Genomic DNA, 22,386 nt, shown 5'->3' with positions numbered 1-22,386 from the left:
ACTGGGGGAACACACTGTATGTTTTATAGCCCTGCCATGCTAACCGAAATATATACTGAATCACCACGCAGACCTGGAACTGACAGTCTCCATAGCATCTGGGGAGTAAGAGCTTGGGGTAACAAATTTCTAAAAATTTGTTGAGAGGAGCAGTAGTCTGTGCTTTTTTTATTAATTTATTTGGCTCTTGTCAACTGATGTCACCCAGAGGCTTAAGAAAACACAAACACCAGAGTTGGAAAATATAAAAACACCATGTCCCCCACCATTCACAAGGTTTCTCTAAGTAACTTACAATTGTATTCTATGTAAAATTCACACCAAAGAAACTGTTGATTACCAAGTGGAAATTCTGACCGACTGAAACCCACCCAATTCCTGTATGCCTGGCAGATGTGGCCAGAACAAGCCAAAATCAACACATTACAATTCCATGTAAGGGACAAAGACCAACGTCACAGCGCTTCTGTGTTTAAGTAACCTTCACACCAAGACAGAGAGCTTCAGCCAAGAGATCATACTCTGTATTCCATCTGGGATTTTCATCAGGTATGTCTCCAGGCTGAGCTGCTCTTTTCATGACCCACCCACTCCTCAAGCCAATATGAGATGGTGTTCCTCCAATTTCACACTCTTTTGATTTATTCTGTATGCTACAGCTTCAGCGATATAATCTATTTACATGCCGTTCCTTCTGTAAATTCTTCAGAATCTCCATACTGCCTTCTGAAGAAAGCCAAACTCTCTTAGCACAGGTGGCTCAGCCTCTCTTGCCACCGGAGGTGAGCCCTCTGCTCTGAAGGCTGCACTTCTAAGAGTTTTGTTAATGTCTCATTCCACCTCTGTCTCCTGTCCATCCCTTTCTGTCTCTTGTTCCCCTTCCCTTTTCTCTAGTGCTTCTGGGCCTTTGAGCATATTGTTTCCTTTCTGATTCTCGTCAAAGTAGTGCTTTCCCATCTACTCTTGTTTGGCTAACCTCTGCTCATTTCTTTAGTCTCATCTCAGACTTTTCTTTCCCCTGATAGCCCTTCTTGATTTCTGAAGTCCAGATTAACAGAGAAGCCCAATGATAGGTAACACTCTTATTGCAAACTCCAACCTTAAATCTAATCCCAAGGAATGTGTCACGCAAAAGATTAATAAATGGTAGAGCTCATACTTTGATGCCAACCCCAACATGGTCTAAATTCTTAAAGTCAACGTGCCAAGTACTGCTTTAAGTATTCTCCCAAGCAATTCATCTAGGGGTCTCTTAGATAAATTTCCAAATGCTTTGCTATCCAAAACAATCCAAGGATTGCTCTTTTTAAAATATGGTAAAAGCACTCTGTTTAAAATGGCCCCCTAAATACATTTTAATCAAAGACATAACTCTTGCTGTGAAAGCCCTTCACCTAATGGAAATTAGAGAACATGCATGAAGATAAGCCACTTAGAGTAGCTCCAACACCTTCTAATATGAAAAAGCACTGGGTTATTCTGGAGAAATACTTGTAATAGAATAAAAAGATTTTGAGATCACTGAATACGCAATCTTGTGTAAAATGGAAATAAAGCATTGATGTATTTAACTGGAAATATCCAGGCAGCAGATGCCGGGTGGAGTCCTTTTATGTACATCAACACCTCCCTCCCCAGCCTCCGGTTAAATGGAAATTGCTACAATCTAAATGGCTAAAATTATGCTTGCCACCTTGTTAATGAGCTGATGAGAGAAGGGGGTCAAAAAGTAGCATCGTGGAGTAAAAGAACTGATCTACAAAGCGCCTGCAATAGCAGGCAGAAAAGGCAGTCTTGCTTCAGAGAGAACAACCATTCACACCAAGCAGGTCGCAAGGCAGACGGTCAGTTGCTGGCCTGTGCAGACCCGGTGGGATCTGAGGGTGGTCTGCCTTGCAGAGAGACTCACACTGAGGGATGGTGTCTGTTATGAGGGGTGCAGATGAAAAGAGCAGAAGTCCCAGCTGTGGAACGGTGTTTGAAATGAGGCAGGGAAAACTGAAAATTGGGTACAGACTTGTGTAATAATACTCAGGAATGAAAAGAGCTTGGCAAGCCTCCCCAGCGAAGCGTCAGCAGGATGTGAGGGCCTGGCTTCCTCCAGCGGATAGTGTGAGAGTGGAGTGAGACGGCCGGCAGCAGAGCACGGCCACGAGGAAGACTGTTGGCCTCCAAGTACATCAGCCCTTGGGTCTGAGGTGTAACATAGCTTCCTAAGCCATGTTTGCCCCTGTCTAGGAAGTTCTTAGTACCCCGAACCTCCTGGGCTCAGGAGTGAAAGGAGGGATAACTCCTAAAAGGTCTGTGCCCAACAAATGATAAAGGTCAGCTCAGAACTCTTTCTTTGGGCACTTGTAGGGTCTCTGAGAAGTGCTTCCAGGAAGCAAGTCTTAATCTTGATTGTAGTACATTTCACTTCAGTTAAGACAAGGCCAGTGTTGTCCTTCCATGTCTGACTTTAGACAGAAAGAACTGCAGGCAGCTGGGAGGGGAATGCCCCCCAAAAACCTGGTCACGTATGTTCCCTTCCTCTACTCACCTTCTCTGGGAGCAGAGGAAAGGAGAAAGAGTTCTCTGCACTGCTTTCACCTCCCCAAAAGGAGATGTGAGCTGCCCCCAAGAGAACTAGCATGCCAGCTTCTAAATGAACTTCCCCTACAAAATCCATGATGCCTACTAAGAGGCATACTAGCTTCAAAGATTTTCTAGAGAGACTCACCCTAAAATACAAACACTCGTAACTAGGATTATCAGATAGCTACATTCCTGACTTTCTAGTTCAATACACATGCCCTTTTAAAAGACACCAGTGAAAAATTAAAAATACTTTTAAGAGAAATAAGGAGAAGTGTGGCAATTTAAGTTCTGAAAGGTACACAGATACTCACAGTCATTGAGCAAAGAAAGTCTGTCAAGTAATATCACCTTCTTTAACCAAGTGACATCTGAACAGTGAAAAAAGAAAACCTCAGAGCCAGCCAGCAAGAATGGTTCAATCAACTTTGGTGCAAGATGGGGGTGAAGGCTGTCAGAGCCAGATCAGGGCTACAGATCTAGGTTTCACCTTCATTTAATGGTTACGTGCTTCATACACCTTTCTTCAACATGTTTTGAGAGGTTCAAGGAAAGCTTTGGCCAGTGTTTGTGCTCTCCAACTTGGTTGCGCACTCTAATGTTCTACGACATTTTCAGGTTCATTGAGGCGATTCAGAACTGACCTGAAGGCAACTCATATCTTTCTCTTCCTTGTCAGTTATTAATGTGGTAACCAATCAAATTATATTTAATTATCAGAAGTATTAATAATTATTACCAATTATTTACATTGTTAAGCATGGTGTTTACAAAGAAACAGCTTACACACAGGGAAGCTGTATCCTCAAGATTCTAATGGTTCTTTGCACATAGCATACACTTATGTATATGATGAAGGAAGGAAGGAACAAATTGTGGATAAAGAAATTCATTTAACAATACTTTTTTAGAAATCTAATTCTCATAATTAGATTCAAGCCATATTCATCCTATTTAAAGAAGAATTTACAAACTGAGGCTTTTCCAACAATTATTTTGTATTTATGTGAAATAGAAAAGACAAAAAGCAAGCTGTTCTTTCTAGATCATAATTATTAATATGTGAAGGCTAAAAATGAGCCACTACTTCTGTCTACACCAGGAATCTCACAGCATCAGATTCAAATCCTAGTCCCTTCCTGCCCTCTTTAACTTTCACTGTACTAATAAATCACCTGTGTTAGTTAAAGCTGATACATCTGGAGGGTTAGGTAAGGTGTCAGGAGCAGATCTTCGACAGGGGCCCACGAGGTTCCACACGTTAAACCACAACCAGCAATTAGTGCAATGGGAATAGAATGGAAATATTCTGAAATTGTGTTGTGTTTCAGTTTCATTCTACAGTGTATTATTTTAAATATTTTAAGACAAAGACCAAGATGATATGGCATACAGAAGCTAAACCCCAGATTCTACTTTCAAAGAATTTTAGTAATAATCCCAATGAACACACCAGAGCATGGAAACCGGGCTAAGAAAAGACAAAAACTGCTCGGTTCGACCTGCCACCCATGACAATAAACCCCAGTCTGCCATTTTTACAAAATGTTATGGGGAAATGGAAGAAGGAGCAGCAGTTTAAAATCTCACTGAAGAAAAAACAGAAGAGGTAAATATCCATTTTTGGGTGCCCAGCTTCCCTCATTTGATTGGAAGCCAAGACTCCACTGGAGTGAAAGCAAAGTGGAGAGGTTTTCCCCGTAATTATCTAAGTAATTACCTTAAATGTCTGCTTTGCTTTGGCTGTGGACACATAGTTACAAGCATGAAGACCCTACTGAAACAAGAAGATACGAGGTTCATATGATGCTCTCCGTCTCCACTGCAGAAAGGCACACGAACAGTACCTGAAAATGCAAACTGTGCTCTTTGGGAACAAGGTTAAAGAAAACTACTTTTTGAAGTTACAATGAGAATAACTATTCCTGTATTTCTTCATATCTTACAGTGAGGGATGTTTTATTGCCTCTGCAATATAAGTAATAAACTCATTTTATAAAGATAATTACATCTTATAAATAATAATATACATTGAGTAATAATTGAAGCACACATTGTCTGAGAATTGTAGACAGTACCCGTCGTTGGCATTTTAAGACGCAAATGTTAGAACTATTTTCTGGGGTCTTTTGGTCTCCTGTTCCTTGCTCAGAGATCTTACTATAGAAATCAGAGATACATGTACGGACGTAATTTTGCCAGGGAACAAACATCAAGTCTGTGTCCTAATTCCACAAAAGAAACATATTCCAAGAAATGTTTAATGAAATCCTAGAGAAAATTGTTAAGTAAATAAAGTATTGATTTTCTGTATGAAACTTCCTATTTTAGGGGACTATCTTGTCATCTTGTCCTGGCTTCCTTGGTACCTCTGCAGCTCATGTATATTGGCCTTCTGCTTTTATTCAAGGCCCTACCATTATATTTACTTTCATAAGACTGTGTGACACATAAGACACTCTGCCACTTCCTTCTGTTGTAAGTGAAAATGTATTTATGCAGCTTTCTGATCTGACAACAGTCACGTACTCACAAAGAGACACGCAGCCTGTCTGAAAGGTGATTGGCTGAAAGGCCTTCAACAGCACTGAAGGACGCATCTCAGATTCTCCACCTGGGCATCAGGGTCCCAAAGCAAAGTCACCTTTAGGAAACACTGCCTTCCCTTTGCATGATTAGACCTATTATGGCTGTCATTCCTTATTAGTCAAAACTACCTTCTTCTTTAACCTTAAAATAGTTAACTGAACCCTTCCTCTAGTTAATATATGTAAATGTGCTGTTCACCAGCTCTCTGGGTGCTGTACATGAAAGGAAGATCATATTCAATCTTCGATGCCAATATGTCAGTTAAAATTCGGGATTCTCTGGAAGTCACTTAGTACTCATTGGCGGATTTCTTTCTGCTGTAAAATGTTGAGTAAGTACAAGAAATAGCTGAACTCTTTAAGGTTGGATATGAGAGACGTTCCCTCTGCTTCTGAGAACACTTCTAGCCCCTTGCCATGTTGGCTCTAGATTGTTAGGAAAATAGGAGGTAGGAAGCTGTTTTGTAAACATGACTGTAGGAGAGGAATTTTATGACATAAACATTGTGGTCCAAAGGGCCTCTTTGTGCCAGGCTGCAGCCAACCTCAGTGTTAGTCCTACCAGGTGGGCAAGCAGTGACACAATAACAAATCTAAGGTTATGTGTGCCATGTGAGTTTCCATAGTTTTTCTATTAATTCAGGACTTTAAAAGACCATGATTACCAAAACAAGGAGTCTTGGATTAGGTAACACTAGCACAGCTAACATTGGTGCATGACGACAAAGTAATGTGTTACTACTTGCTTGGGTGTGTGTGACTGTTTTGGAATGGGATTCCTGTAGACCTTATGACTGATGTCAAAGTTGAAAGAGATATCTGAAGTCAGGTCTGCCCTTTACCTGCCTTCAAATAAGGCCTCAGAGAGATTATCCAATTATTCCTGGTCCACATATTCTATGAGACTGGATTTCAGGAAAAATATGACAAATGACTGTGTTCAGGGTAAAAGAGAACTATTAACCAAGGTGTCAGTTTCTGGTAAAATGAATAAAACATCAGGTTGTTTTTTTCTTTTTTTTAATAGGATTACAAAGTCCTTTACATGGTGTTATCTTGAGTAATTATAAATTTTTATTTGGAGTTTATAGTCTCCTAAAATTTGTCTATAACATAAACTAGATTATAAGAACTCTGGGCCAGAGAAAAGGCATTTCTCCATAACCACCAAGAGTGCTAGAAGCACAAAGCATAGTGTAATTCAGGAGGATTCGAAGTTGGCAAGAGAAGCTAGTGTGTAAAAGAGATGACAGTGTCAGAGAACCTGCAACTGGGAGAGTAATGTCCTGTAGTGGTTTCTTGCTGGTGTTCTTTTAAGGAAACAAGGAAAGCATCTCTAAAGAACCCATTGGAATTTTGTTGTTGTTAACAACATCAGGATTTTCATTATGAACCAAATTGAGTATATGTCCTAAGGTCAATAGTAAACCCAAATTTGTGCATCTGTTCCTCCCAAAATCTATACAAATATTTCCTTAAGATCTTTGCTTCTAACAAGATGGAAAGGGCAGACTAGATCCTAAAACAACATACAACCAAGCTTCAAATCAAAATATTAATACTAATAAATCTGGAACACACCAGTGAACTAACATTGTATGTGAATTAGTAAGGCTCCTGCAACGACAGGCTTGGCAGTTGGTCATAGAGGCAACTGCTCTGTTCAGGACCAAGATGCTATATTTTTATTGGAACTGAAATTCAAAATGTCAATTATTAGAGGAGAAATGCAAGGTCTAAAACGACCAAGTCACACAGAAACTTAAGTCACTGATTTTATTAAAAAAATACAATAAATGAGTCCTAATTTATTGTCATCAATTCAATGTAATGACAAAATTTCCACCGTGCTTGAATACATTCACTAGTAATTCAAGATAGACACATTTGCAAAATATGCTTTTTAATGAATCTGGCTGCATCCTGTTTGTGCAACTTGAGCCCATGGGAAAGTTATATACAAGCTATAATGCCAGATATTTCACCGGTTTATTATTTGGCTGCTAGAAGACTCATCAATAATTCAAGAACACAACACATTACGTATAATGGTTTCATTTCTTTCCCTTTTGCAAAAAAAAATCATTAATGCTTTAATCATTAAAAATAATTCACACTTATATCAACACAGAACATGTAAACCATGAAGTGTTCTTGCTGGGAACACTACGAAAGGAAAAATCTTGTAACCTTTATAATTTCACATTACTATGTAATATTTACTTTGTAATGCAAAGCACATGATCCTTAAATTAAAAGCATAGTGAACAACTAAGTCTTTTCACTTATGTTAAGATTTAAAATATAACTTCAAAGGTAAATTTTATCACATGAAATTTAAAACATATTAAATTTAATAAATAAACATTTATAATATAATTTATTCCTGGATCAACCACTTACTAGCTGTGACACCTGTAAAATCTTTTATCTGAAGTTTCCTCATCAATAAGATGTGAAAATTAACAAACACCATTTTTGAAACAGAGCAGTAATGAAAATAAGATGAGATAATGTATAAGTGAATGTACTTTGCAAACCATATAAAAGATACACTCTACCACCATCAAATAACAGATAAATACAGTAGAGAAAAAATGTTATTTAAAAATTTCTTGACATTCATTTGTAGGAATCTTGCTTTAAAAAGCATTAGTTGCTATGAGAGAACTTTTCAGTTTGTACTTTGTCATAAGTCTAATTAGACCCTTTAAGAGTATAAGAAGGTACAAAACACAAGTTCACCTCCCCACCCCATCATAGTATGTTCATAACATCCTTTCATATATCACCAAATTAGGGGAATTTAATCTTAACTGCATAAAAGCAAATTGGAAATGGAAATATATAATTGCAGTAAATTGAGATTATCACTTAATATCTGCATTTCCAGAATAAAATTTTGCTTTTGGAAGACTTTTCAAGTCTGTTTAATACATAGTGTAAAGAAAAACAATAAATAATGTTGGATGGTATGGAAACCATTCTGGTTGGCTTTTCTGAAAATTTTTTTGGGGGTTGAGGTTGTTACTGTTTTGTAAGATTCTGTTTTCCTGGGTACTCTCTTCTGATTCTCCAACAGGGATTAGCTACTAAATTCCATGTTTTGCCAAAGCACACCAGCAAAGGAATAAGCAAATTAGAAGCTGCCCATCAAGTACAGGTCAATAATTAGTGGATATTACAAGGGTTTATATCAATACTCACAATATGACTTGGAAAAAGACTAGTCAGAAAAAGAACAAATAGCGAACAGTTAAAACTGAGGGCTCTTAAGTCAGATATGTGGAATTCAAAGAAAAGTTTTGACTCTTACAGCTGTTGGGCTTTGGCATGCAAATAACTCCCTAATGCTTGTTTTCCTGATTGTTGAAATATAGGTAATAGCAGTGCATATCCCAAAGAGTTTTGAGGGCTAAATAGGAGATTCCAAGGAAAGTACTAAGTAAAGGACCTGACGCACAGCAAACATACAGTGAGTGCTAAATGGTACATGTAAAGAAATGTAGACAAACAAAAGGCTTATTTTTCCCACAGAATCTGTGAGTAGATTTAAGTTTCAGGCACAGAAAAATCTGAGATCTCTTTTAAATTCAAAATTTCAAATCACTGGACTAATTCAAATCTCTAATATTGTACACACACGTACGTAAACACAAACACCACTAAGTAAGACATGTACACATATACACACGCACATACATATGTACATGTGTATGCATGCAACAAATTTATCTAAATGGCAGGACAGCTACATCAACGCAGAAACTGGAAATGCAGATCATAGGACCTGTGCATTTGCTCAGTGAAGCCATTTAATTTCCAATTGCTTCTGTGAATTTAAATAATTTGATTTGTGGCTAGTGAAAAAAATTGTCCATTTATTCAAATAATAATTCAATAGCAAAATATAATGATTCAAGGTGAAACAGAGTCACACATGTATTGAATGACTTAAAGGTATGGTAAACCTTGCTATTCCAGTTGGATATAAGCAAGAATGCTTATCACATCAGGTGAAAGATAGACACAATTTTTAAAAAATCTACTCATTAAGTGGCCGTAGTGGCATAGTCTCAGGGATAAAGGATCTTTGGTTTTGAACTCTCATTTATTTCTTGTTCTTCACACTTGATCTATCTGTTAACAATTGAATGGAAGAAGTGAATTCTCTAACTTAAATTAGAATATATAAAAGTAGCCAGATATGTTACCTAACTTTCCTATTCTTGTAAGAGAGCAAAGCATTTTTTCTTGCTTTCAAAAGTGTTAGATGTAGTGTTGGGTGCAATCTTGGACAAATTCTACTTTAAGTTTTCCTATGTTTAAAGGTTTTCAAGCTCAGAGGATAAATCTCAGAAAGGCAACACCCCAATAGCTGAAGCTTTTACGCTCATGGTTAATCACTATTTGTATATCATTCATTTATCCAAATATATATGCCTTTCTGAGAAAGAAGAGGTTCAGAGAACTTATTAACATTTGCAAAGTCCTTTGAGAGATGTGTTACCAAATTGTAAATTATATCCATGTTATTAGACCAGCCTCACTGAACATGAATAGATTACAAATGAGTGTCTCTAATGGAGCAAAAATATTATTCAAGTTTTTTTAAATCTGAAATTAAAATGTTTGAATACATTTTAAATACTTGCTGATTGCCTTCCCTGAATTACTGTTAGGTTTTTAGATAGATGGGCAAAGAAAGGAAACTGAATCTGGAAATATTCGTGTGTTAATAACAGCCATGTTTCTCTCACTATGGGTTAGAGCACTAGAAATGTCTGAGATTTTACATTCATCAGAGGCAAACACGGCCATATATTTTTCCTAGAAATGTATATAAGCCATTAATTAGATAGTTTTGGTATAATCACCACTGTTCTCATAAATTGCTAAATTAGATGAAAGGCTCATATTCATGTTACTCAAAAAATGAATGTTCAGCATTCAGCTGCTATTTGTGCAGTGCTTCCACAAAGATAAATGGAAGTTTTATTCTCCTTGCTACCTGTTTAAAACTCCTTTGCATTTTTATACAACAGTCCATTTTTCATTACTAGGAAAGGTATGCAATTTGAACCATGCCACTTTTTACTCACAATAAATCAATATGTGTCAGAGGAGCAGAAAGAAAGTAATATCACTTCCTATCATTGGACCTTCCCTTACAGCAAGTCCCAGAAGACATTGCCAGGTTACTATAGCAACAGAGCTCTGGGGCCTCTCTTGCTTGGTTGTTACAGTGAGCTGAATTTTACCATACAGGTATAACTCTGAAAAATTTTTATGGTAAAGAAGAAATGACAAAGAATCCATAACAATGTGTGTGGCCTTTCCATTGATCTGAGATGATTTAATTCAAAGGTAGTATAAACATGGTGACTCCATAATACTTCAAATCCCTTTGCTGACTTCCAATTAAATTATTCATTGTCTTATCTTTAGCTTCCTTAAGTAGTCACATTTCTTGAATTGTGGAAATAAGCAAAAAAAAACCTCTGTACCATTAGAGTGTTAGCACAGAACCTCATATGGGTTTACCCACCTGTGAAGCTCTGCTATACAAATGTCTTATCATAATACTAATCCAGTAAAAAATATCTACAATTAGCAAAAAAACTCAACAAGACTATACTAGCAATATAGAATTATATCTTCAGACTTCTATTAAAAATATATCAGGACAGATAATGATATATCTTATAATGTATAGAGTTCAAATTAGTTTTACCAATTAAACAAGACAGGCCATATAAAACATTGTGAACAGTGTCTGGAACACAAATAAAGACCTAATAAATATTGTTATAATTTTTATTACGGTCATAATACAATCAGATAAACTCATTACAGCCCTTTTTTACAGTGGGTATTATTGATTATGATTGTAATACCCTTGGCATTCTGTATATTTTTACAGTAAAAATGAGGTAAGGAATATATGACTATATAGATGAGCCTTAAACATAACGCAAAAGGTGCAGGTCCTCTTTAGAGAACCAATCTTATGAATAATATATTTGTACTTAATGGATGTGCCCCAGGGAGGCAGCTTGGAATGGAATGTGTTGTGAATTTAGGAATCAAGACTTCAGTTTTGTTTATCATACTGCTTACTGAAGGAAGACCTTAACCTCTCTAACACTTTGTTCACCTGAAATTAAAGGATAAGAACAATTTCCCAGCTTTGTGGTAGAGAGGACACAGTGACACCATGTATATAAAGCACGAGCTAAAATGCTTGGCACATATGACAGTTATTAAATTTTAGCTCTTTCCTTTAAAGGTTTTCTAGTCATTTCCTTATATCATAATTTCTAAAGAGAGCTTGAAGGTAAAAATGAGTATAAACTCAGTATTTTTTAGTAGTACCTTAATATGTATGGTTTTAACTCTGGTAAAATCTAGAAAATTTTCAATTCAATAATTCTATATTATAAATTATGTTTTAATTTTGCTTCATCTGATAATGTATTTCCCTCAAGTATGTTTTAATGACGTCCTACTCCAGGATAGTGGTTGGAGAAAAAGGGTGGAAAAGGGATCATTTCTATGGTCAGACACATTTGGAAAATGCTACACAGTACATCTTACTCAAGAAAGTAATAGATCACATGAGTATATTCTATCCTCTAAGAAATCCCAGATAAATAAATCAATAGTGCTTAGTGGTAAAGAATATAAATTCAGGAGTTAGACCTTTGAACCCCACTTTCACCACTCATTAGTTTTTAACTCTGGAAAGTTACTCAAACTTCATGTTTCAACTTCCTCATCTGTAAAATGGGAATGGCAACAGTATTTGGCATATGGGATGAGAGCTTAAAATGAGACATATCACCTGCTCAGAAAGAGACTAATACAGCCAATTAATAATAATAAGGGTTATCACAGAAGCCTGTTTAAAATCTTAACCATGATTACTCTTCTTTACAAATAGCATCTTCTGGAATGGCTATTCCTTGGAACACACTTTGAACAATGCAAAAGTATAATGTGAGGGTAGTAATAAATTATAATTAGTTAAAAGAGTATTCATCATATTAGTGCCCAAAGTAAGTAGCACAGAATGTCAGCTACCTCACAACATGTGGCCTCCCTGGCTAACTATTTTACCAAAACATTAGAGTAAGTGTGTTCACTGTAGAGATCTTATGCCATGGATGTTCTACTCATTAGAGCTATTTACAACCATTTCATGCATTAGCACAGATGAGTTTATCATATTAGGTTATTTGCATGTCACTAAAACTAAACCTTAAAAGAAAGGGACATCAAATGATTAAAGTTTTAATGACTTGGAGAGAGAAAACTGAGTACATGGCTCACAGATGGGATCTGCAAAGTGCAGGGACATTGTCCAGATGTCTGCATGTTTCCTAGTGCTAACCCAAAACAATTTGAGTGAGTTTCCAAAATGGAAGGATAAACGAGTAAAAGAAGATAAGAAAAGATGAGGGTTTCATCCAAGGAAAATGTGCTACAAATTCACAGCAAAATGCAAAGTCCTCCCTGGTTAAATAGCACCATGACTCCAATAAACCTCCCTACCTTTTTTCAAAAGATGGGAAACTTAGCCAAAGTACCTGAAAAATGAGCAGTCAGCTAATTAATCTGATAGCTTTTAGAAGTCCTTTTACTTATTCTCAAATTTGCAACTGTACTTGCTGACTTCTTTTAAAGCATTCATACTTGTTAAAGTCATCATCAAACAGAAAAATAGTTCATTCATAATTCTATGCCCTCAACATAGAATTATGAATGATGATACCTAAAAGTCTTCAAAATGCTCATCTCTAGTACCTTAATGGTTCTATTCTTCCATGACCAGACATATAACTGATTCTAATCATGTGTTGTACAACAAATCTCTTCCTTTACATAGTTCTTTCTTTCAGATTAGTGGTTTCAAACCTCAGCCCACATTAGAATTATCTGGAGGGGTTGTTAAAACACAGGTGCTGGGCTCCACCCTCAGAGCTTCTGATTCAGTAGGTCTAGAGGGAAGCTACAAGAATTTGTAGTTCAACAAGTCATTGGTGGTATTGAGGTTGTTTATCTGGGGTCACTTTTAAACATTACTGTTAGGTTATTTACAAGGAGTATTATCATCACTAAATTGGTGTAGACAAATAAACAAATGACCAATGACAAATAAAATTGTTATGGCATCTAAGATATATTTCTAAAACCTTTCCTACCAGCATATACAGATTTATACTGCCAACTGTCTTCTTGATACTGGAGGCCTGGGTAGATATCAACTAACTGAAAGAACAAAAGTACAAGGGAAAGTGCTTCTCTCCTCTTCAAAATCATAACATTAGGCCTTAGGTCCATCTACTTACATTCTAAAAGCACATAGCATGGTTAAGTGGTAATATTCAAATCTCTGTGTGAAATCAGCAAGGAGGTTTTATCAACACTGTCCAAATTCAAAAGTTATTGAAACTTAACCAAAATATTTATACCTTGGTGGATAGTAAATTTATACCTGCAGATACAAATTAATTGCATTTAACCTGTTTGTCCAGACAATTCAAAAGCAGTGTTCCTCATTGGAAGGTATAGGGCAAAAATCTGGTTTTGAGGAATTGTTTTTGATAAGCTAGAAACAAGAGAATTCCCACTTTGGTTGGGGATTATTAACATGTTTGCCTAAAAGCCACAGACAAAAACCTCAGAGATTTTTCCTCGCACTCAAGGATTCTCTATATTTGGGTAGAGATTAATCCCTCACTTTAAATGGAGACATGCATCTAAACAAATATGCCTACAGAAGTATATAGATTCATCTATATACATACACATTAGATAGCCATGTATGTGAAGTGTCTATTCATACATTGGTTTCTGGAAAGCCACAGATAAGACACATGCTTAGCAAAGATATCTTCTGCAGAAAGTGTCTTCTGGGATCTTTCCCTGAAATCTGCACACATTCTTATATTTTTCATACTTATTTGCTGTTACTGTATCTCTTTTAATGTATTAAAACAAGATGTGTTCATATACATAATAATCATAAAAACCATACATAAATAAGGTGATTAGATTTAGTCAACAAACCTTGAAATTTGGTTCACAATGAAATTGTTAACTCTGGCTTTTGTTGAAAAGAATACATCAAGAGTGTGTTAGACGCAGACTTTATAAGAGAATCTTGTACTTCAAGTTCGTTAAGAGGTAGTTTTTTCCGAAGCAGTGTTTTGGTAATTATGTTATCTTGAACAAAGAGCTAAATCAATAGTCTTAACAGCTCTAAATAACTCTAAACTGTTCTTTGCATGGACAGGTTGGTTATGGCCATATGAAGACACTGCTGCCCTTGGGATAGACAGAAAACAAGGAGATAAATCATGCTAAAACACTATGTATACTTCATTAAATGTGTAGTTTATAAAATAATATGCATAAAGGCATCTACTTATATTATGTAGTAAGTATTGTTATATTTGGCATTGTCAAAAAAAGATAGGATAAAGTTTAAAATATGCCAATGTTAAAAATACAAACTTAGGAAGCACAGAATTGCGTTGCAGAGACTGTAGGGCAATCCTCCTCCTCAAGTGTTTTGAGAATTTGACTACAGGCACTTACAACTTAATCCAGGCATTCAAAAAAACTTAGGTTAGATTATTAGCAGCCAAAACCATATGATCACTGGAAAACCAGTATCTCTGAGGTTTTTTTTTTTTTTTTTGAGTAATAGCTTCTAGTTCTTTATAATGAGTTAGAGCACAATGACAATCAATTAAATATTGTCCCAGCCACAAATCAAAAAGTACTGGCCAAAGTGTGTACACATCCATGAGGCAGTTTCAATTAGCTCATTCAGTAGAGAAGAGGAAACTGGGAGAAAATGAGAAATGAAAGGTGCATCTGACTTGCCTATGAAATTTCAATTCCTAAATTCAAGAATACAGGAGTTAATTGACCCTACGGATATCAGAGAGAAACAAAGGAGCATTTGAGGAATCACTTTATGCCATCAGGGTGGGAATGGGCCCCTGGCAAGCCACAGGATAAAAATGTCAATGAATATGTATTAATGGATATTTTCCTTTCCTGACAAACAGATTAGATTTAGTTTCCAATTTAGGTAGTGATATTAAGTTTCCTTTAAAAATATATTAAGATTTGAAGAAATAGGTCAATTTTAAAGTGAAATTTGTTGTCAAAATAGTACAAAATTATATGTGGACAGTGCAAAATGAAGAAAAAGTGAATGACTAGAGTTTGTTAAAACACTGTTGTGGAACACCTGTCATAGCTGCTCAGTGCCATCACACACTGGGCCAATCACTGAATAACCATACTACAGTTAACTTTCTTATTGCAGGCTTACCTGGAACATTAGAAGCATGAAACAAATGTGCACAATGTGCTATGGTATGTTAATTAATATTAAATTCAAATGCTATCACTTAGGAATTTGGTGAAATTTTTTCAGTAAAGCAAATCTCAATTCCTCTATAAACAATACATGCATAGCATTAACCAAAAGGAAACTATTTTCTGAAAAGAAAAATGGAACATCAAAACATATCTTAAATGTTAAATACAATATAAACTCATGTTAACCATAAATACTGATATCAAATTCTTTGACATTGACTAAACCTGGAAGATCAGACACAAATAAACATAAGTAATATATACTTTTGCCTAAAGGCATTAGGTTACATTAAAGAGGGAAGCTGTAATTTATTAGTTATGTTTTATCAATACTTCTATTATAAAAAGAAATAATTGCTTAAATAAATAACACTTTGATTCTAGGCTCTAGAGGCTAATATTCACAAGGAGCCTGAGGCTCAATTGAGAAAGGTCAACCTGGGAAAATATAAACACATCTGTAGTAATACTACTATTGTAGAGATAATAATCACTATTTTTAATGTACTAAAGTGAAAGCAGGCAGCTTAGCTAAAATAAAAATATATGTTATCCTTCTAATAAAAAACAAGAGATCAGTAAGTGATGACTGGGGCAACTGTCTATCCTAGTGAGGCCATATTCCCAGATTTGTGCCTAAACCCCTAATAATAACATAGCACTACATCCTTTCTGTCGACCACTACAAAGCAAAATAGCAATTATTATTACCTGGAAATTTAAAAAAAATGATCATTAGATTAAAGTACAAAGTGACATTATTTTTGATGGCTAATTATGCTAATTAAACTTTTCTTCAGATATCATGTAGAGCCTTAGAAAATTTGTCATATAAGTAACTTTAAGTGAAAAATCGAAATCAAGGAAATTTTACACTGATAAGATCTCTACTGTACTTTCAATGATTTGAGTATTGTTAAGAATGTTCATTGCTTGTACTAGACGTACACATTCACATCATTCTGCTCTACAAAATAACAAGCAAGATATTTTTAACTTATTGAAATAAGAGAATACAGTTCCTTTGAATCATAACCTCTGTTCTTTAGGAAATGACTAAAAATTAAGGTAGAAAATACTCATTACTTGCAGATTTCTGGGAATATTATCATGCTATGTTTTTCCTGTTCTTGTTTTTGAAAAGAAGAATTCTTGGTTTTAGGAAAAGTCACAAAATTATTTCGAGAGATTCAGTTCTCTTGATTGTTAATAAAACAGATCAGAAATAAAAGGCCTGAATGTCAATTTACTGAGCCAATAATTATAATATGAAACCATTCATGGTATCTAGTCAGACTTTTTATTTGGATGACTGTAAAATGGATAGAGACCACCAAATCCTGACACTGGTCCACAATTTTTCATCCTAAACCAGAAAACTAAGTAAGAAACGCCAGTCACAGTTAACCAGGCTATTATAATAAGCTTTCATTCTCCTCACGCTACTTCATGACCCAAATTTCTTGAAAAATCATGGTCAAACAATCTGAAAATTACCAGGACCAATAGGATTATTCCTTCCCAAACTTGAGATATGGAAGACCAGCGTAAAATACTATTTCCCATTGTTTCTGTGTGTGTGGGGTGGAGGGGGCAGGGAATGCGTAAGTTCCTTTGACACTAAAAATATATAAACAAAAAGGAATTTGTTTTTTTCTTTTCTTTATTCTATTTGATCTCTATGATCTATTTGGTGCCTGTGTTAGTGTATATGCAAAAAGAGAAAGATAGTCCTACTTATTTAGCCCTCAGTAGTAATTATGTACGACACATTAAAAGATGTTCATACTTCTTATCTTCAGATCAAACTGTAAGCATCCTCAGGGAAGTTCTTACTTAGTTACTGGTCCTATTTCCCTTGCTACCCCCAATTCAAATCCTGAATAATCTCATAAAGGACAAAATATCAAGTGAAAAGTAAAACCTTACCCTAATGAAGAGGATCTTTTCCCCCACTCGGTATCTTCCTTGAGAGAGCCTCTCCACACAGAATTTGTTTGGGCATTTGCAAGGAGGATCTTCAGAAATCCGTTTCACCTAAAATAGAAGAGCAGGCCTGTTGATACACCTCAATCAGGAGATTTCAATATCAGACTATGGACATGATGCAAGCATAGAAGTATCACATTAAGTCCTAACTATGTAAACTATGTAAATTCAAGGCATCTTCTGAAGGCCAATAACCGCACTAAGGCATAATAACCTGGATGATAACAGTGCTGGAGGATAAAGATGGGCAAATCAGTCGGCAATGGAGGAATGATGAGCTGGGTTCGCAGCTTTGGAGGATCGAAACAATCATGTACAGTCAGTTGCCAAGATAAATATACTGAAAACTAGAATAGTACATTAAATAGAGTATATGTTTTCTCATTATAATGTTATTTTACCCATCTTCAAAATAAATGAGAATAAATTATTTTTTAAATGAGACTATTGTTTAATATTATTTTGAACTCTAAGATTTTCTTTAAGAAGTCATCTCTTAGTTCACCCAGACTCAAACAGAAATTCACTCCATCTCAGTTAATTCCCACCTGCTGAAACTTATTTTTTTCTGTGGCAACATCTTATAGGATGTGTTTTATAGGATCAGTGTCCAAATATAAAATTTTATCTCTATTTTATCTATCTCTCTATTCTTTAAAAATATATATAATCTAAGTGATATGTGCACAGTGCTTATAGTTTTTATTATTAGAAGACATTGTATAATCCATGATTTTAGGAATAAGGTTTGTATTTAGGTTTTCCTTGACAGGGAATCTACTGTACTGCATCTTATAAGCATACTCTCTCCACCTAACCAACCAAACAACCCAAAACAGTAACTTCCTATCTTTTGAGTCAAAGTTTCCATGCAAGAAGAACCTAATTCATGTACAGCCAGCATTTGAGAATCTAGAGAGAACAAATTTAGATTCTGAAGGAATTGGCTTGGACTCTCCTCACCCAAATTCTTTCTTCCACAAAGACATGTTTCCTAGAATTTTGTCATCAAAGAAATTCAATCATTCCCTCAAATAATTTAATGTCTGGAAAGAGTAACACACAAACTCAGTTGCATGTTAGTGTAAAGGTTTTAAAGCGCTTGGTTTCCCTAGAATAAGAGGGGTTCCAGAAAGTATAGAAGTATAAGACACTAGAGGGAAAGCTGAAGCAAAACTAAGAACTATACAATTATGCCTCAGTGAAGACCTATAAAGAGGAACTAACACCTCAGGATACATATTTTCATCAGTCCCTTCTAGAATCCCTAATTCTGCCAACATATAAAGCTACAATTCTTGGTACTTATTTTCACCACAGCAAATTGTATCTGTTATTGGTAAATTTTAATGTCTCTTTGCTAGATGGTGAGTTACTTAAAGGGTAAGTATTTCATTACAGTTTTAGATCCTTGAAACAAAGCACAATGCCTTAATAGCATATAATATTTGTTCAATAAATGTACATTGAATAAATAAATGAATACATAAGAACATGAACCTATAAGACACAGGAGGAAATTAGTGCAATAGATTAAGATTGAATTCAAAGAAATCTTGGATACAGCTTTCATTGAAAAATGAGGGAAATGTCTGACATCACTAACTTAGTGATTGCCCATGTCTTTGAGTTCTGAATTTTTCTTACCATATGATATTTGGTCTATAGATATATCCCCCAACTCTTCCAGTAGTAATAGAATTCTGTCCTGAGGGATCTTTTGAAGGGGTATTCTTTTTTTTTTAAAAGGAATGTTCTTGAACAAGATGGTGATACTAGAACAAAAAGTACAGAAGTTGGGTGATATAGTGTCATTTCTTTCTATAATGCAGAACCACCTTTGAGGCTGGGTGGGGTCACAAGACCAATGAATGTGCACTGTTTTCAGTGTTTCTCTATGTGTATCTCTATATGTAGTTATAAAAATGTTTTATAAATATAAATGTGTCTATATATGAATTATGTTTAATTTATACCATTGCTATAAGTGGTACAGCTTTCCTTATCACTGCAGTAAGAGCTTCTATGAGAAAAGAAGGAATGAAGGAAAGGAGGGAGGGAGGGAGAAGGGCCTTGGCCATCCAGAAGAGAACTGGACAGTCAGCATCACAAAAGCAAATGGCCCAAACTTTAGGACAGACATGTTTGGCACAGCTTTACCATCACATAGTAATTGAGCAAACAGTAAATTGGTGTTCAAGTAGTCTCTCTGCTAAGGAAAGAGGATTACAAGTATGTCAGGAAAGTATTTCCATTTTGGAGTGTTCTAAGGCAAAACACAGCATCTGTTGGTATCAGATGAAGTAAAATACAAGAAACATTTTCTCCAGCAGCCTGCCCTTCTTTTAATGACTTCCTAGCTTTGAAAACACACTTGCTTTTAAAAATCAAGGGCTTTTTTATAGTTGTAGGAGACGTGGAGGCAGAAATGGAAGAGACGAGGCTGGACCGTGGGTCTTGTAAATATACTGGTGAGTACAGTGCTTGATGGCATCTGTGCTTCCGACACGACCGTGGGATCAGTCAGTCTGGCAGGTGCTCTGGGTTTGGCCGGAACCCAGACAGCATTTTGCTGAAACAGGATTTCAAGAGGAGCCTGATTACTCAGAATTACATTCTCTCTCATCCCAAGGCTGAGGAAGTTGTTGCAGGAGAGGAAGAAAGTGAGAATGGTTTCTTAGAACTGTATTCAACTCATTGTGTGGGGAGTAGAGCAACCCACGGGAAGGCAGAGGATTCAGCCGCACTCCGCCATTCTGTCCCAGCCAAATCGCTCCTCTGGCACTTCTGGAGAAAAATTCATCCAAAAGGATTCCGCTGGGTTTCTTTTCTGGTATCTTGATTAAAGAAGGTGGGATGTATTACCCACCTATTTTTTTCATTTTCCATTTTCTGCAATTCCCCTTTGTAGCAAACAAGGAAATGTGAGGAAACATTAAGATTTCAAAACTGGCAGTTACTGTTGAAACTGTTCTTTAAAATATATCTTAACATGGGTCCGCTTCTCTTTTTTTCTTTATTCTTTTGCCTTTGCTCCCCTTTTCTTCATTCCCCCTCTTTACACTCCTTCTGTCCTTTTTCTTTTTTGTGATGCTAATAATGACTTTGCCAGAGTTGAAACAGCTATTATTATTAACTAAACACAGGAACTCTGTGAGCAGTCTCTATTGTATATTCCTGTTCTAAAGCACATATTGGAGTACCTGAAATACAACTCTCCCATGGCTGTATAGGCCTCGTATGCAGTGAAGTCATTGCCATAGAAACGATTTCCTTTTTAAATGTGACATATGAAACTGATTTAAACTATTAGAGGCTCAAATTATTTTTCTCTCTGTTCGACTGTCCCTGAAATAAAACACTTCAGTGAAAAGCTGTCACTTCAACAAAATGAAAACATTTCAATTCAATTTCCCCAACATAAAATGAAAAGACTCTGCAAGACTTCTGTGGCCAATTAGTTTGGAAAATTCAAGGTTAAAAACAATCTTACTAAGGAACTTAGAAGTACCTTTGATACATCAAAGTGCATTGCCAAACTATAGGTAGGGACTAGAGTAAGGTGTACTTCTTAAACTAACCTAACTATGGAATTCTTTCCCCCCTGGGGCATCTGGTGTTAGCGTTGGATTAAACATTCTTTGAGAAATGCTAGTTTAAACACTTTTAGAACATAGTATTCTCACTGACAACAGAACAGAAATACCCACGTTATACATTTCCTACATTCAGTTAAATCCCCTTAACTAAACAAATAGTTTTGGCCCAAATATTATTTAAAAGGGGGAGGCTTTAAAGGGGGTTTATAGCTCTTCTGTAATCCCCTCAATAGTTTCCAATTGAGAGAACAGAACTTGGTCTTGGGGAGAACCACCCTGGAGCGACAGCCTTGCCATTTTAAAGACAGTACCTATCTCATTCTACTTCTTCTGAAGCGGAGTATCGGTAAACTTTTCCAGACTCCCTTTCATAGTTGTCTCACCACCTTCTACCTCCAGTCGCTTTCTCCCTTCTTAAGGCTGAGGGATGGCTACACCTGAGACAAACTGTTGAAGAAAGGGAACCATTCTATCTACTCGTGCCAGTCATGTAAATTTATCCAACTAGCACGGCACTGGCAGATAACAGATTAGTGAAATATGGTCCTTGACTTTGAGAACAAGGACTGCACCTAGAGAAGAATGGGTATTAATGGCCCATGAGGTAAATACATCATTAAAGATATAAAAATCCTTGGGGCACAAGGAAAACTAATTCGTCAATTACTTGGAATGGAGATGCCAAGAAAAGCTTTACATAGTGGGTCGCATGACCAGAATTTTAAGAGACGAAAATGTGTTTCAAAGTGGATTTAAAAGAGAAGTAGGCAGAAGTAAGGTGAGGAAGGCAAGCAGCACAGGGTATATATAACATGTTCTATGGGGGTTTAGCAGACATGCTTACAAGGGATACCTCAGATGACAAGAATGAGTCCCGAGGGCAAAAAGGCCTGGAAAGAGAAAGTGGGCCAGAACATGGAGAATTCATGTGACATATAAATGAGTATGGGCTTTACCATGGATGTTCTATGAAACCTCTATTTAATTTTAATGAAATCCAAGTTGCATTTGACTTATCATTCTGGCAGCAATAATGTTCATGGAGGCGAATTTCAGAATGGAGCAGCCACTGGTGTCACATACCAGAAAGTTCTCTGATAATATGAGGAATAAAAAAATTTATTTGATTCAGTAATTCATTCATTAAGGCGTTGAGAGTGATATTAGCCAAAGCTCTGACTGTAATGCTTAAAGAAGATGAATGGAAGTGATAGCTGAGAGGAAAAGGACTACTA

At 36.1% G+C, this 22,386-nt stretch overlaps 1 protein-coding gene across 6 annotated transcripts in view; it reads right to left on the bottom strand.

Annotated features, from left to right (window-relative positions):
• GAS2 (growth arrest specific 2) overlaps positions 1 to 22,386 on the bottom strand; it is a 121,141-nt gene that overhangs the window by 30,853 nt on the left and 67,902 nt on the right. For 4 of the 6 annotated variants that reach the window (XM_037026988.2, XM_037026987.2, XM_017644838.3 and 1 more), the window contains exons 7-8: positions 17,493 to 17,600; positions 4,295 to 4,348 (exon numbers count right to left, since the gene is read on the bottom strand). In XM_037026988.2, coding sequence (XP_036882883.2) covers positions 4,295 to 4,348; positions 17,493 to 17,600 — 162 coding nt within the window. Of the gene's footprint in view, positions 1 to 4,294; positions 4,352 to 17,492; positions 17,601 to 22,386 lie in introns of all 6 variants that reach the window. The other 2 variants (XR_005063613.2, XM_017644830.3) reach the window with 2 other exon arrangements.

The sequence above is a fragment of the Manis javanica genome, chromosome 11 (genome assembly GCF_040802235.1).
Source record: "Manis javanica isolate MJ-LG chromosome 11, MJ_LKY, whole genome shotgun sequence".
In the NCBI taxonomy this organism is placed as follows: domain Eukaryota; kingdom Metazoa; phylum Chordata; class Mammalia; order Pholidota; family Manidae; genus Manis; species Manis javanica.
The sequence above is the reverse complement of the archived record's forward strand: the minus strand, read 5'-3'. Positions and strand labels throughout refer to the sequence as shown.